At 46.3% G+C, this 13,990-nt stretch overlaps 1 protein-coding gene across 1 annotated transcript; it reads left to right on the top strand.

Moving 5' to 3' along the window:
* The first annotated feature begins 7,521 nt into the window (after positions 1–7,521).
* Positions 7,522–12,920, top strand: RRM2 (ribonucleotide reductase regulatory subunit M2). The gene is made up of 10 exons (XM_015623525.2): positions 7,522–7,718; positions 7,795–7,872; positions 8,235–8,369; positions 8,456–8,572; positions 9,074–9,207; positions 9,910–10,004; positions 10,762–10,895; positions 11,270–11,374; positions 11,497–11,610; positions 11,992–12,920. The coding sequence occupies exons 1-10, from the start codon at positions 7,590–7,592 to the stop codon at positions 12,142–12,144; spliced, it is 1,194 nt and encodes a 397-aa protein (XP_015479011.1). The 5' UTR covers positions 7,522–7,589; the 3' UTR covers positions 12,145–12,920.
* Positions 12,921–13,990: the final 1,070 nt, after the last annotated feature.

A 13,990-nucleotide genomic window follows, 5' to 3' on the forward strand; every position in this document is an offset into this window, starting at 1 on the left:
GCAGCCTCTCTCCTCTCCCCTGTGCAGCCTCTCTCCTCTCCCCTGCGCAGCCTGGCTCTTCCGGGCTCTGTGTTTGTGCTCACTAACTTTGCAGCCAAGCATCCATGAGCTCTGTGGAGAGATGATAGGACAGCATCTCATTCCTTTTCTGGCCAGTGGCCTTAGGAAACACTTCATGCCCAGGTTATCATGTGCCTGTTTTCACTGCATGGAGCTGCAGACAGCAGGTCCCATCATAAGGGATGTGTAGCTGGGGTGTCAGGGCTGTGGCAGCCAGGGAAGGGATGTGTCATGCATGGGGTATAAGTTGCTTTCTGAAGCTGCTTTACAGCTGGGATCTGTGCTGGGCTGGGACAACTGGGCACTGGATCTGAGGCAGTTGTGGAAAATAAGAATGGAAGTGTCTGAGGAAAGCTGGTACTGAAAGCTCAAAAATGAGCTTCATGGTCAAGGTGGGGAGGGAGCAGGATCCCAGTGGAAAGAGGGTGCAAATTTCCTTGTCCTGAGCAATTCATGTGGTAGTACTGGAGAAAAGGGGATAAATGGGAACTGAAAGCTAACATGAAAAAATAAGGAAGAGATGGGGACAGTCACAGGGAAGGCAACTGTTGTAGAGAATTGTATATGGATATGCAGTTCTGCAATGCAGTATAGGCAAAGAAAGGTCATATAATACCTTGCTGTCTCCATCTGTGATTGATCTAGGATGGTTATAGAATGGAAGCTCTCCCAGGTCCTGCTGGGAAGGAAACACAGCAGTACTGCAGCTGTGTAATTCCTCTTTTTCCCCAAGGGCTGGTGTGGGAAAGGAGGAGGGAGTGCATCTGTTTAAGGGTTTTGAAGGGAAGGGAATATGGAAAATGCTGTATCCTTTAAGGGAATTATTTGTGTCTCAGCTTCACTGAAAATGTTAGAGGTCACTGAAGCCCCAAGAGAGAGACGTGGCAATATGTGGTGGAGCAGGTACGGTAGGGCTCTGTTGTTAAGAGACCTGTTGTCTCCTGTTTTATAGTGTTGGGTTTTTTTCTGCTGGAGTTACATGAGACCAGAATGTTTTCCTGCAACAAAATATCAGTTATTTATTTATTTATTTATTTACTTATTGATGTATTCAGTGTTAAAACTTTATATTGAAGATCCTTTTTCCCCCCTTTCTTCAGCTGGGTGTGCCAACAGGCATAGCTGGGGAGAAGCTCCTGGCATGCCCTTGAGCTTGCTGTGCAATGAAAGAACATCTTGATGGATGCCAGACAAAAGGACTAATAAAATAATATATCCTAATCCTTTTATACTCAGCAAAACTTGATGGTAACTGCTGAACAAAACATAATTTGCCTGAATAAAACTGTCATGTGAAATCTTGAAATCATGACTGGGAATTGAGGAATCTGCCCTGTGCTCAGGAAAGCTGTTCAGTGCATAATTACACCTGGTGGGAAATACCTTCTCTCTGAATTCCATGTTCTGGTGACTGCTCAAAGCTGTGAGATCTTACACCTTTTTTCCCCACTGGCTGATTACAGCCATGCTTGGTTGGGGTGGGTACCTGGCTGCTTCCCAGCTTACTCTCACAGCAGTGAACAGGACTGCCTACTCCAGCAGCTTGCTCCAGGGCAGATTTGTAATCCTCTGGTGTGCCCTGGAGCTGTCTTCTGAACAGCTACCACATTGTCAACACCCTTTTCAACCTTTGCTTTTGGGACTGGGCACAGGGAGTGGGTTTGGTTTGAGATAATGACAATGCATTTAGACATCCAACTCATATTGGATGGCTTTACTTGGTTGCCTAAATATGGATATTTGTGCCATTTGAGAGGCTCTGGAGGGCCTGGATGTGTGGTTGGAAAGAGTGGCACAGCGAGGTCAGGCAGGATGCTTTAGAATGTCTCAGGTACCCTCGGTGCCTGCACACCCCACCCATGAGTAGGCACCTGCCTTGGGTGGCTGAATCTCAAGCTGAGCCCTGCTGGTGCTGCCCCATGGATGCTGTCCCACACAATGCAGGAGGGAAGCAGTCATGCCCCCAGCTGCAACCCCTCTGCCAATGGAGCAGAGGATCTGCTTTTCTCCCTTGACCATGGGTTAGCCTGGGAAGCTGCTGATGGAGCTGCTATGAATCATCACCCAGGAACCCCTCTCTGCACAATCAGTCCAACAGTTCATAAACGTGACCTTTAGCTTTCTTCCCCAGTGCATGATCCTGCATTTAGCCTCATTAATACCAAGGACAGGTTACTTTTACACACATTCACTACCCACCACATCTACCACATAAAACTTTGCATGCACATCAGGACATTGAGCTAGTAATGATATGCCCCAACAGTGACTTTCTAAAATCTATCAGTTAGCCAGTTTTAATCCTATCAAATGTCACAAAGCAGTGAATCAAATGCACCCTTATAAAGCAAGGGATTTTTTTTTGTTATTAGCCTGACTGTACTTCCAAAAGGATAATGGATGACAACCTTCTTTTTTTGTCACCCCTTACACCCCATTACATTCCCATACAGGCCACTGTCTCATTTAATATCAGACCTGCATCAATTTATCTGCCTCTGGTTATCCCTTTGAATGCAAATGCAACAGAAATCCACTTTTCTGTGTTTTCACAGTTCCCTAGGTGCTGTAGGCACCTGCCTCTCTAGTTTTCTAATTTCCATTTTATCTTATTTTCCCTGGGTTACAATTCCCAGGATCAATTACTGCCTTCATATATAGGCATATTCCTAGCTCATCTTTCACTCACTTGCATGTATTTGGGATCTTTTCTACTGCTGCCTGTTTGTGCACAGGTACTGATCAGGTAAACAGTCCCTTGCACCTTCTCCTATCACCATGGGGTCACTGCTAGACCCCACAATGAAATTGCCACGGCAGGACAACAGGGCATGGAAGGAGCTGGCTTTTCCTAGTCCCTTCTTTGGTAAAATTGTAATTGAATCCTGACAAATACTGAGCATTTTCCTGCTCTGCAGGGAAGTGTCTGGCAGATGCCACAGAAAAACATTCAGTGATAAGTCTCCCTCTTTTCTCTGCCCTGCTGGATGAGTGCAAATGTCATGGCCATCTGAAGCAGAAAAGGGCTAAAATGTTGTACTGTCCCAAAGGTGGGAGGCAGCATCCTTTCTCAGTCTTTACATGATGATCCTGACGAGGTGGTTTCTTAGGAGAGGAATGCCAATGTACACCAGGAAGTCTGGTAGAAGGAGGTATCCGCTTTGTTGAAGATAATCTGCATCTTCCAGGGCTGGGGAAAATCTCTGCTGGAGAAGAAAAGGTCATTGGAAGAAAATAGAGCAGGGATGTGGAATACATATGAGTTCCCTGCAGGTGAGTAAAGTTTGGGTGGTAACCAAACTGCTCACTGCTGACCCAGTTAGGAAAAAGGGTTTGAAGTCCCACCTTTGCCTCCTCAGTTAATCGACTTCCACTGAGGCTGGTTTTCTTTGGAACCACTTGGAAGTACAGGGAGGCTCCTGGCTGCCTTACTAAGATGGCAAGGTTGTCTTCTGGACCAAGAGGGAAAGGGTGACTCAGACCACTGTATGCGTACAGTAGCAATGAGGGGATGTCCCAGAAGTGCTGCTGTGCAGCAGCCCTGCTCAACACAACCAACACAGGCCTGTGTAAGAAATTAAGGACCTGCCTCCAACAGGCAGTTTTGGATGAGTAGGTGCTGAGGAATGTAACCCTCAGGAAAGTTCACTGCTCTGTTCACAGGCTGCTAGAGGCTGTAGTTTTCCGTGTGACAAGAGATCAGGCACAGTCTCCATGAGCAGAGCACAGGAGCTGAGACCAAAATAAAGACCAAACCCCTGACTGCTTGAGGCAAGTCAATGGTGGGTCAACAGGCTGGAGCCATTGCCTTCTCTATTGCAGGAAAGGAGGTGCTGCTACCAGCCAGGAACAGTGACAACCTTCTGGAGCACAGGTATGTGCTATGTGGGCCTTGCTACTCCAGCTCTACAGTGTGCTCACAGATCCTGAGGAAGGCACCAGAATCAGTGCTGCTCTTGCATATTACTGACTGCTGATGGCCAGCAAGTGCAGCTGCTTGGAAAGCTTCATTTTTCCAGCTCTTGAAAGTCCTTCAGTGCTGCATGATCTACCTGGCACTTGTGGGACTGTATCTGCAGCACTGTGCTGAGTTTCATGAACAGCAAAGGAACGTGCCCAATTACACCATTAAAAAGCTGTATGTGGTCATATATTACCTGCAGACTTTGTCCTGAGAGTTGTAAATGTTGAATAAGGACCTTGAATAGGCACAAACTACAGCTTTAAAAAAATTCAAGGCACTGGGGATGTTAACCCTGTGAAGGCTTTGCTTTCCAACAGCTCATTATCTCCAAAGAGGCCGACTGTCAGGTGGCTAATGATGGTGCTGCAAATGAATGAGCTGTATTGGCAAATGTGATATCCAGCCAGAATCACTCTAATGAAGGCTTGTTTTGTTCTGCATTAAATTTCTCAGTGAAACAGCCTGTCGAAGTGCCTTGGCCCTGCAGTTCAGTTTTTGCAGTTATAAATCCTGGAGTAAATGGAGGGCAACCACCTCTAAACAGGTGGACAGCAATTGGGGGAAAATTTTCATTCAAATGTTTGAAGCTTTGGTCTGAGTCCTCATGGTTCAGATTGGTACTGGAAGGATGTGGAGCATTCTCCTCAGCACAGCTGGGTGAGGAAATGCTGAGGCCTACCTCCAAACCTGCTGGAGAAAGTGGAGGCCATTGAGACCACCGCTTACCATCTCGGAGATGTTGGCTGGTGACCTCTCCTGCTCACCTACTCTGTCTCAGCTTGTATTTAGAGTACTTAGATTTCTTTGTGCTGCATGTGGAACTCAGACCAAAGCAGGAGTCCTCAAGCACGGTGCTCTACACAAATATCAACCCTACCAGACTGAGCAGTAGGTGAGGATTTCAGGATTTGGCATGGATGAGTGTGGCTGGATCAGACCAAGCAAACATATCAGGAGAAAACCATCAGCAAACGCTGAGTCCTCAGCTAGTGATGAGTCAGTTCTCCTCACTGACTTTGATCAGACCAGTTGCTGCAGTGGTGGGAGGCACCTGGAGTCACTAGTTATCTGTTCTGTAGGTAATCTGCATTAAAATGGAAGGAAACCAATCCTCTGAGCAAGGAGAACCCTGCCCTGAGCATTACCAGTGGGTCAGTGAGCTGAGAGCCACGGCAAAGCTGTCCTGAGAAACAGATGCGTGATGGGGACATGGGGCCTGGGGCTGTAGGCTGTGTCTGGTGGGACAGGGCTTTGCCATGCTGGCCCTGGGGGTCCACAGCAGCAGTGGCTGGGACAGAGGCTGTTGCTGAGCAGCTGATGAGAATGTCAGGGCCTGGGTGGAGCTGGGTGCTGGGACCCCAGCGTGAGGGCCTGGGGGGGGCACCTAGTGCAAACAGAGTGGTTACACAACATGGTTACACAACACCCCACACCCGCCTCACCCAGACACCCCAGGCTGTTCTTACTTCCACCTTTTTGAGTGACTGAATTCCTGCAAACAGAGAAGGTGAGAAACTAATACAAGTCTGGGGCTGTTGTTTTTTAAGCACACAGTACTCAGAACTAGTGGCCAGAGGCCATAAGAGCAGAGCATTCTTTCACACAGCCAAAGAGGGGGCAGGAGCTAGCTGACTATCCCTGGCCACTATCCCTGTCATCCCTGATGCTGAGCACTTCAGAGCAGGGCAGCAGCCTACTGCCTTCAACCCACATCTGCCAAAGAAGCTGCCGTGAAAATACTGGTCCCTAAATGCAGTTGCATCATGGAGAAGGATGTACATGATGTGAGGAAGAAATGCAGTTGGGTTAAACTGCTGTAATGGGAAAATTCAGCACAGACACTCATTTCTAAATACCATTTGGTGGCAGCTCCAGCAGCACAGAGTTGCAACATGCTTCCTCACAGACCCTCTCTATGCTCACCCTAGCACTTTTCTCTCCTTTCAGAGTCATCATCCTCGGGCCAAGGCCTTGATGCCCTGCCATGAGCTTCTGAGAAGAGGAGCTGGACTGCAGAGATAGCACAGCTGTTGCATTGTGACAGCCTTTGGCCCAGGGCTTGTGGTGGCTTTGGGTTCATTATTGGGGTGGCAGGGTAAGTGAGTTTGGGTGGGATGGGGAGGGTGCTGCTCTAGCTCTCTGCCAACTCTCCCAGCAGCTGTAGAGGTGGCAGGAGATAATAGGGTGTTACATGGGCACTTGCAGGCCTTCTGAGAGATACCTGGTACTCCTGCCTCTAGGGCCAGCTTCCTGGGATGGAGCAGGAACATGTTTATCCTTAAGCAGGCTGCCTACTAGGATAGGATTTTGTGGTGCTCACTCTCCTGGGATGGAGATGTATATTTAGGTCTGTAAATATGTATCCCTATATATTTAGGGATGCATATTTAACTCAGAAAGTCACATAGAACATCTGGGTGGGTGTCTGCACCAGTCTGATGTCCTAAATAGGACCAAGAGAAAACACAAGCCTAATGTCTCTGCTGGCCATTTCTCATAATATCCCAGCTGAGGAGACCTCAGAGCCAAATCTGTGACTTTGACCAGTCACACCAGTGTCAGAGGTGGTGCTGGAGGAGGGGAATACTTTTGTTTTTCTTCCAAATCCACACCAGTGAATTTAACATAGTAACATTATATAGTTCTGCTGCTCTCCTGCTTTATCTGCCTCCTCTCCAGCCAAGCATAGCATGGTGCTTGGCCACCTAACTCATCCCTGAGAGCATGCTCAGGTGACAGGGACCATTCCCAGGCTATTCTGCATCCCATGTGACTGAAGAGCTTCCAAGTCTCATGGAGCTCCTGGTTTCGTTAAAACTGCTTCAGGGAAAACATTTTAGCTGAGAGAAGCAAATCCCTTGTAGAATTGGGTGTGGAAAACGATGTTGTGGTTTAATTAATAAAAAATGCTTTTAGAAATTATGAATATTCACCTCTTCTTCATACCTGTGTTCTCCTTTTCTTGTGCTATTTAATTAAAACACGTGAAACCGGGTGGCACACAAAATCAGTTTCTCCAGGAAGCAAATTTCTGCCTCCAAATGTAGGAATGTAGAATCTCGATCCAAATTCAGGGATCGGTGTTGAAAGTGAAAACAAATAGGTTAGGCAGGAGGGACCAGAAGAGAAAAGAGGAAAGCATGGCGAAGTGGCGTTTCCAGATCTGTACCCCAAACCCAGGTTACGTTCTCGTATCAGAAACGAGTTTTGGACTTTCCCATGGCAGCCGAATCTTTCCCAAGCTCAGAGCTGTCTTTGTAGGAGCGGGGCGGGGCCTGCCGCGCTCTCCCGCCTTGTCCGCGCGCCGTGGCGCCAAAGCCAAGGGCGGGGCTCTTCCTCCCGCCGCCGCCACCACAATGGGAGGCGGGGCCCCGCCCGCGGCGCCAGCCAATAGGAGAGCGGGGGAGGGCGGCGGGAGGCCTGGCGAGGGCTGTGAGTGGCCAGCCGCCCGTTCTGGCGCCAACTTCGAAGGCCTTATAAAGGGCCAGCGCGCGGAATCCTGCTTCCTGCCGCTCCTCCCGCCGCTGCTGCTCCCGCTCCTGCTGCCACCGCTGGACTTTCAACCATGCTGTCCGCCCGCACCCCGCTCGCCGCCCGCCACGACCAGCCCCAGGTGTCGCCCAAGAAGAGCCAGTCTCCTATGAAGGGTCTGTCGCCTATGAAGGGCCTGGCGCTGAGGGACAAGGAGAACACGGTGAGCACCCGCCCGCCCTCCCGCCCCTCTCCCGGCAGCGCCGCATCGCGCTCACCCTGCCCCTCTCTCCCCGCAGCCGCCCACCCTCAGCAGCGCCCGTGTTCTGGCCAGCAAGACGGCCCGCAAGATCTTCCAGGAGGGTGACGGCAAGCCGGTGAGTGCAGAACGCCCGGGCACCGCGCCCGCCCTTGTCCTGTTTCCCGGAGGCTCCTGCAACCCCAGCTCCGCTCTCCTCTCCCCATCGGTGGTCGCTCCTTTGTGCCCCCCACCGAGCCCGCTGGTTCCCGCCGGGCATTGCACCGCCCCACCCCGGCCCCTCTCCCTCACGGGGTCCCTCCACCCTCCAGGGCCCTTGTCCCTCAGAGGGCTCTCTGCTCCCAGCCCAGCCCCTCTCTCTCGGAGGGGTCTTTCCGTCCTCCCAGCCCTTCTCCCTCTCGGGGGTCTCTCCCGAGCTGCCGCCCCTCAGTCTCCCTGCAAAGCCCAGCGCCGGCCCGAGCCGCTCTCCCGCCATTCCAGGTGCCGCGGGGCGGGGAGGAGGAGGAGCCGCTGCTGCGGGAGAACCCCCGCCGCTTCGTCATCTTCCCCATCCAGTACCACGACATCTGGCAGATGTACAAGAAGGCCGAGGCCTCCTTCTGGACGGCGGAGGAGGTGAGGGATGAGCTGCCGCGGCCCCGGTGCTCAGGGATGGGCTTCCACCGGAGCACCCGTTTCTTACTTAATCTGCAATGTTTTAGGTGGACCTTTCCAAAGATCTCCAGCACTGGGAGTCCTTGAAGCCTGAAGAGAAGTACTTCATTTCTCACGTTCTCGCCTTCTTTGCTGCCAGTGATGGCATTGTCAACGAGAACTTGGTGAGTGTATAGCAAGTCCCGACAGAGAAGTATCATTTTGGGTAGATAACCAGATAACTCACATGTTCACATGCTTGCTGTGGCTAATCCAGCTGGTTTGCTGGATCATGGAGTGTCTTACAGCATTAGAAGGCACAGGGCAGTCCTGTGTTATGTAACAAATTCAGGTTAGTTTTGTAATCTCCAAGTGTGCCCACTCCCCACTGGGCACTGCCCTACAGTAACACTTGTTTCACAGCCCATGTTCTGCTTCTTCTCTACTACAATTCTTCCTGATAGGGGTTAAATAAAACTAAGATGTTTTCCCATGGGGCCAAAGAATATCTTCTGACTTGAAATTCTGAGGGGCTGGTGCTTTGCATATTGTTGTTAGTAATCTGCATCTCTGGAATTAATCCAAAGGAGATTTTATGGGCTGACCAATAACTGGTCCATACAGCATTAATGCCTCTAACCTGCAAAGTGCAAACGCATCTGCAAATGCTTACTTATTTCCTCTAGGTGGAGCGGTTCAGTCAAGAAGTACAAATCACAGAAGCTCGTTGTTTCTATGGCTTCCAGATTGCCATGGAAAATATACATTCAGAAATGTACAGTCTTCTTATTGACACCTACATTAAGGATTCTAAAGAGAGGTTTGTATTGCTTGATGATAAAAAGTTCAAAACTCAATAAATACTCAGAATTTAACTAATGCATGTCAGGTGTTCTCTAACTTTGAGGCTAATTTTAGGATGTAAATTAGACTTATATATAAAAAGCTACTGCTGTTTAAGAGCAGTTTTACTTGATGGTATCTTTTTCCTCTGAGGTGTAAGACCTTACATGAAGAGTGAAACTGAAATCACAGTACTGAAGTAAAGGAATTACACAATGTAAAAGATAAAGCAGTCAAATAAGGGGAGTATATTAAGTTTAAAGTGAGTTGTACTGCTACTTAAAAAACTTGCTGGGTCATTTCTTCTCTGGAATGCTAAATCCTAGGAAGAGTTGCTTACATGAGAGGTCTGATGCCTTCATACTGTAAAGTGGATTGTGGTTAATTTCTAGTTTTGACAGCCTTGTTTAAGTATACTTGGTGAAACAGTTCTCCCCTTGATATATTGTAGTGGGAATTCATGTGAACTGGTTTTGATGTGTGAGGGGTTTGTATAGAAAAAAGTAGTTAATTGGAACAAATACAGCTGGCTTGGTGCCAGGTAAGAGGTGGAAGGACAACTACCAGGATGAAGGTGCAGAACATGTTTAAGTGATCAAGATTGTTTATGGTAGTGAATCCCTATTCTGCTGGTTGTGTTGATATTGTATTGTATCCTAATGAGTTTTATCTTTCTCAGGGAATTTCTTTTCAATGCTATTGAAACGTTACCATGTGTTAAAAAGAAGGCAGATTGGGCCATGTGCTGGATTGGGGACAAGAAAGCAACATATGGTGAGTACACATATGAGAAACAAAGTGAAATCCCTCTCCTAAAGGTGGAGGAACCACCATTTCTCCAGACTTCAGTTAACAGGGATCTTTGCTGTCACACAGAGTACATGTTCTCCAGTATAAGACACTGGTATAATTCTGAATGTGAAGAAAATAATTTTCATCTTGAAATGAGCTGCTACTGACAGGAAATCTTTGTAAAACTGCTGATATCATGAATAATAAGGTCATGTGGCAATCATATGCCTGACTGTATGATCAACCTGTAAATTGCTGCCACATGTCAGGACATGTCATGGCCATCTACAGCCAGCAGACATGTCTGGTTGGAGACTGTAGCTCCTCTGTCTTGGTGATTTCTTATGTCTTGCTTCAAAGGTGAGATGGTACAGATAATTATTTCACTAGTATTGTAACACTTTTCATGGCCAAAGATGAGCAGACACTGACTTAAATCAGCTGCCAAAATGACTGCTCTTTTTAGTGAGCTGTCTGAAAATGGATAATATTGAGGGTTGTAGAACCAGGGGGAAGGAAGGAACCTTGTCTTCAGCTACTTAGTAGCTGCTCAGATTAGTTTCTGCTTCCTCTCTTGTTCATTTTGTTTAATAACCAGAAATCTTTAATAATTTTTAAGCACTGGCCATAGTACACTTAGGTAGAAACAACAGAACTGCTTTGCAGGATGCAGTTTGCAACTTTTGTGTATCAATCTTAAGTTTTCTGTGTGGTATTACTATCAATCTTCTCTTAACAGGAGAACGTGTAGTAGCCTTTGCAGCAGTGGAAGGCATCTTCTTCTCTGGCTCTTTTGCATCAATTTTTTGGCTGAAGAAAAGAGGATTAATGCCTGGACTCACTTTTTCTAATGAGCTCATCAGTAGAGATGAGGTATGAGTCAAATTCTAGCAGTTGAGATGGTAATGTGCCACTGTAGCGCAAAGTAATGATACTCAGTTGGAGCCTATATTTTCAAACAGAAGTATATTTAGAAACAGGCAGACTATAAAACTCACTTAACTGTGTAAATATGTCACTGGATCTTGCAGAAGCATATGAATGAACTTAGCATTTTACCTCCTCTAAAGTAGTAGGGTTCTCACCAATGCTCGCAGCTGCTGTGCCTTGCACTGGCAGAACTTGCTTATGATGCCTTCTGGTTAGGCAGAAAGATGTCTCTAGGAAAGACTTAACATGGCAAAAGTGATGTCACTTTGTGCTCTTTTAAATCAGTGCTGAAATAATTTTCTGAAACTTCTTTCCAGGGTTTGCACTGTGATTTTGCCTGCCTCATGTTCAAGCACTTGATACACAAACCATCAGAGGAGAGAGTAAAGGAAATCATCATGAATGCTGTTCTCATAGAACAGGTAACTGTCTGCCTCTTGTTCAGGAACTTCATTGCAATCAACAGAGCTGCTTGGTATAAAATTAACCTAGATTATAGAGAGTGAATACGAGTTTCTGTACATAAAATGCTTGTTATCTGCAGGAGTTCTTGACAGAGGCATTGCCTGTAAAGCTGATTGGCATGAACTGCACTTTAATGAAACAGTACATCGAGTTTGTGGCAGACCGGCTTATGTTGGAACTGGGATTTAACAAGGTAAGGCTCTAATACACTGAATATTTCTTGGGGAAAAGGTAATGTTAGTTTCCTTCAGAAACCCCAATTCTAAATTGGCTGCAGCAATATTGTTTTAACTTGTAAAATGATTTAGCAGTTCTGCTGCTACATTCTGTTTGGAGACCTACAGAACAAAGCAAAAGGATGCTATGGAAAAAGTTGTACTAGTAGCTGTGCTTCTGTTTACTGCAGCTAAAAGAGGACAGGAACAAATAGAGGAGGCTTGGGGCAGCGATTTTGTTCACTGCATAGTAAGGCTGCTGATGCTGCCATTAGGCTCTTTCTGACTGATCTCTAATGCTCTTGCATACTCAAAGTGGGAGCACCTGTGGTGACTGTAGAATTGCCTGTGTATTTCAGATATACAAAGCAGAGAATCCTTTTGACTTCATGGAAAACATCTCTCTGGAAGGCAAGACAAACTTCTTTGAGAAGCGAGTAGGTGAATATCAGAGGATGGGAGTCATGTCGAAGCCCACAGACAACTCTTTCACCCTGGATGCAGAATTTTAAGTGACCTGGGACTGTTGGCATTAATGGGCATCCTGCCCTGTTTACAGGCAAACAGTGTGCTTGAGTCACAGTGTGACTTCATTCCTGTACTGAAATCCCACTCTTGTAAAGTGTGGTGATACTGGTATACTTTAGAAGGCTGGTGCAGCTCCAGCAGTAAAACCCCTTTTAATTAGATTTTACCAGCAGTGTTCATGCATAGGATGCTCAGGTGTATCTTATAGCACATGCTATTCCACTCCATGAAATAGTTACTTCCTTCTGCAAGATGGGAAGTTGTGGGCACTGACCCCTGGCTTCTGCTGTTCTCACCATAAGCAGGAACAGTTTAAAAATTCCAGTTGTAAATTTGTTGAATAGTCTGTAAAAACTCTGGAGGCAACTACATGATGACCTCACTGCTTTTTTAGCAGGTTTTAAGTTTACCATTTTACTATTTTATAGTTTGTACATAAACCTGGCACTTTAATGTTTAAAATAAATAACTGTCTTGAAATATTCAACAACAGTAAAATGCATGTCAAAATCTTTTGCAGCCTAACCTTTTATGACTTGTACTTATTTCTGGGTATGTAATTTAAAAATGGTGCTGTAAATTAAACTATTAATCTTCAAATATATCAAGGAACAGGAAGAAACTTGGTATGAAAGGTAAAGAACTAATTTGGATATTCTAGGTACTGAAAAATAAGATGCAGGTGGCTTGTGGACTTGATTGCTTTTTCTTTAATACCTGGGAACAGTATTTCATGTAATAAAGAGCTGGTTGGACTCAGTGTTGTACTGGCTTCAGTGCTTCAGTGGACAAAGTTGTGTGCTGATTTCCTTTTGAACTACAGTTTTTCTGAGGGAAATGCAAGGTCTGAAGGAAATAGCTGCTTATTCATGTGGTTGATATCAAGTGAGATTGTGCTTAGCTCTAACTTTCAGACTGACTGCACTAAACAGATGATGTTTCAGGGTTAATTCAGGCTGGTGCAGTATTCTGAGCTTTGCATCATGCCAGTTAAGTTGGTTTTAATACATAACAGCAATGAAAACAATGTATATACTGCAACATGGTTATTCCACACTAAACAGCAGTACAAATGAGTATGCTTTATATAACTGGTATAAGGTGTCTGTGAAGGAATCCCTCTGGTCTGAGTTCCTGGAAATCATCTGCAGTGAGATGGGAGTGGGATAGACTGAAAATGACTACTGCCTTGCAATACAAGAGGAGTTTATCCATGATTTAGTCCAATATCCAGCAAGTGATGTTCTGCAAGCCTTTCTTTCCTCAAGCACAGTTAAAGTGAATAAGCTTTAGAGAACTCAAAACCTCTTCCTTCACAGGAAAGAACACTGGAGTCTGCTTGCTGCTTAAGTTCTCCCTCTTTTAAAGCACAGAATCTGTGGTGCTTTGAGAGATGCTGCTTTGGTTTAAAATTAGCTGGCTTGCTGGTCTTTGCTCTTGATTGCACTGAAGGTGATTGTGTGTGACTGCTCTTGCCCTGGATCTAGCAGGATGCACAAGGCTATCCTAGGGAGAAAACCCCAATAAATAAAAAATCCTAATTTCCAGAATCTGGAATTCAAGGTGGAGGACTGTTAACTGGCAACTAGTAAAGGCCTTGCAGCAGTGATGCTGCTAGCAGGTCAGTGATTGCAATGGCCTGAAAATAACGTGTTCAGAACTGGAATAGGGATGTGCTAAATTGGACAGCCAGACATGTTATTTTGAAGTACTGAAATTTAATGCTTGTGTCTGCTTAAATACCAGCATTTCCTTTTCAGCCAATTTGGCTTTGTGCTTTTTCATGGCTTCTCTCAGCAGTCAAGGCTTTGATGAAATTAAGTGATAAAA

The sequence above is a fragment of the Parus major genome, chromosome 3 (assembly GCF_001522545.3).
Source record: "Parus major isolate Abel chromosome 3, Parus_major1.1, whole genome shotgun sequence".
Taxonomy (NCBI): domain Eukaryota; kingdom Metazoa; phylum Chordata; class Aves; order Passeriformes; family Paridae; genus Parus; species Parus major.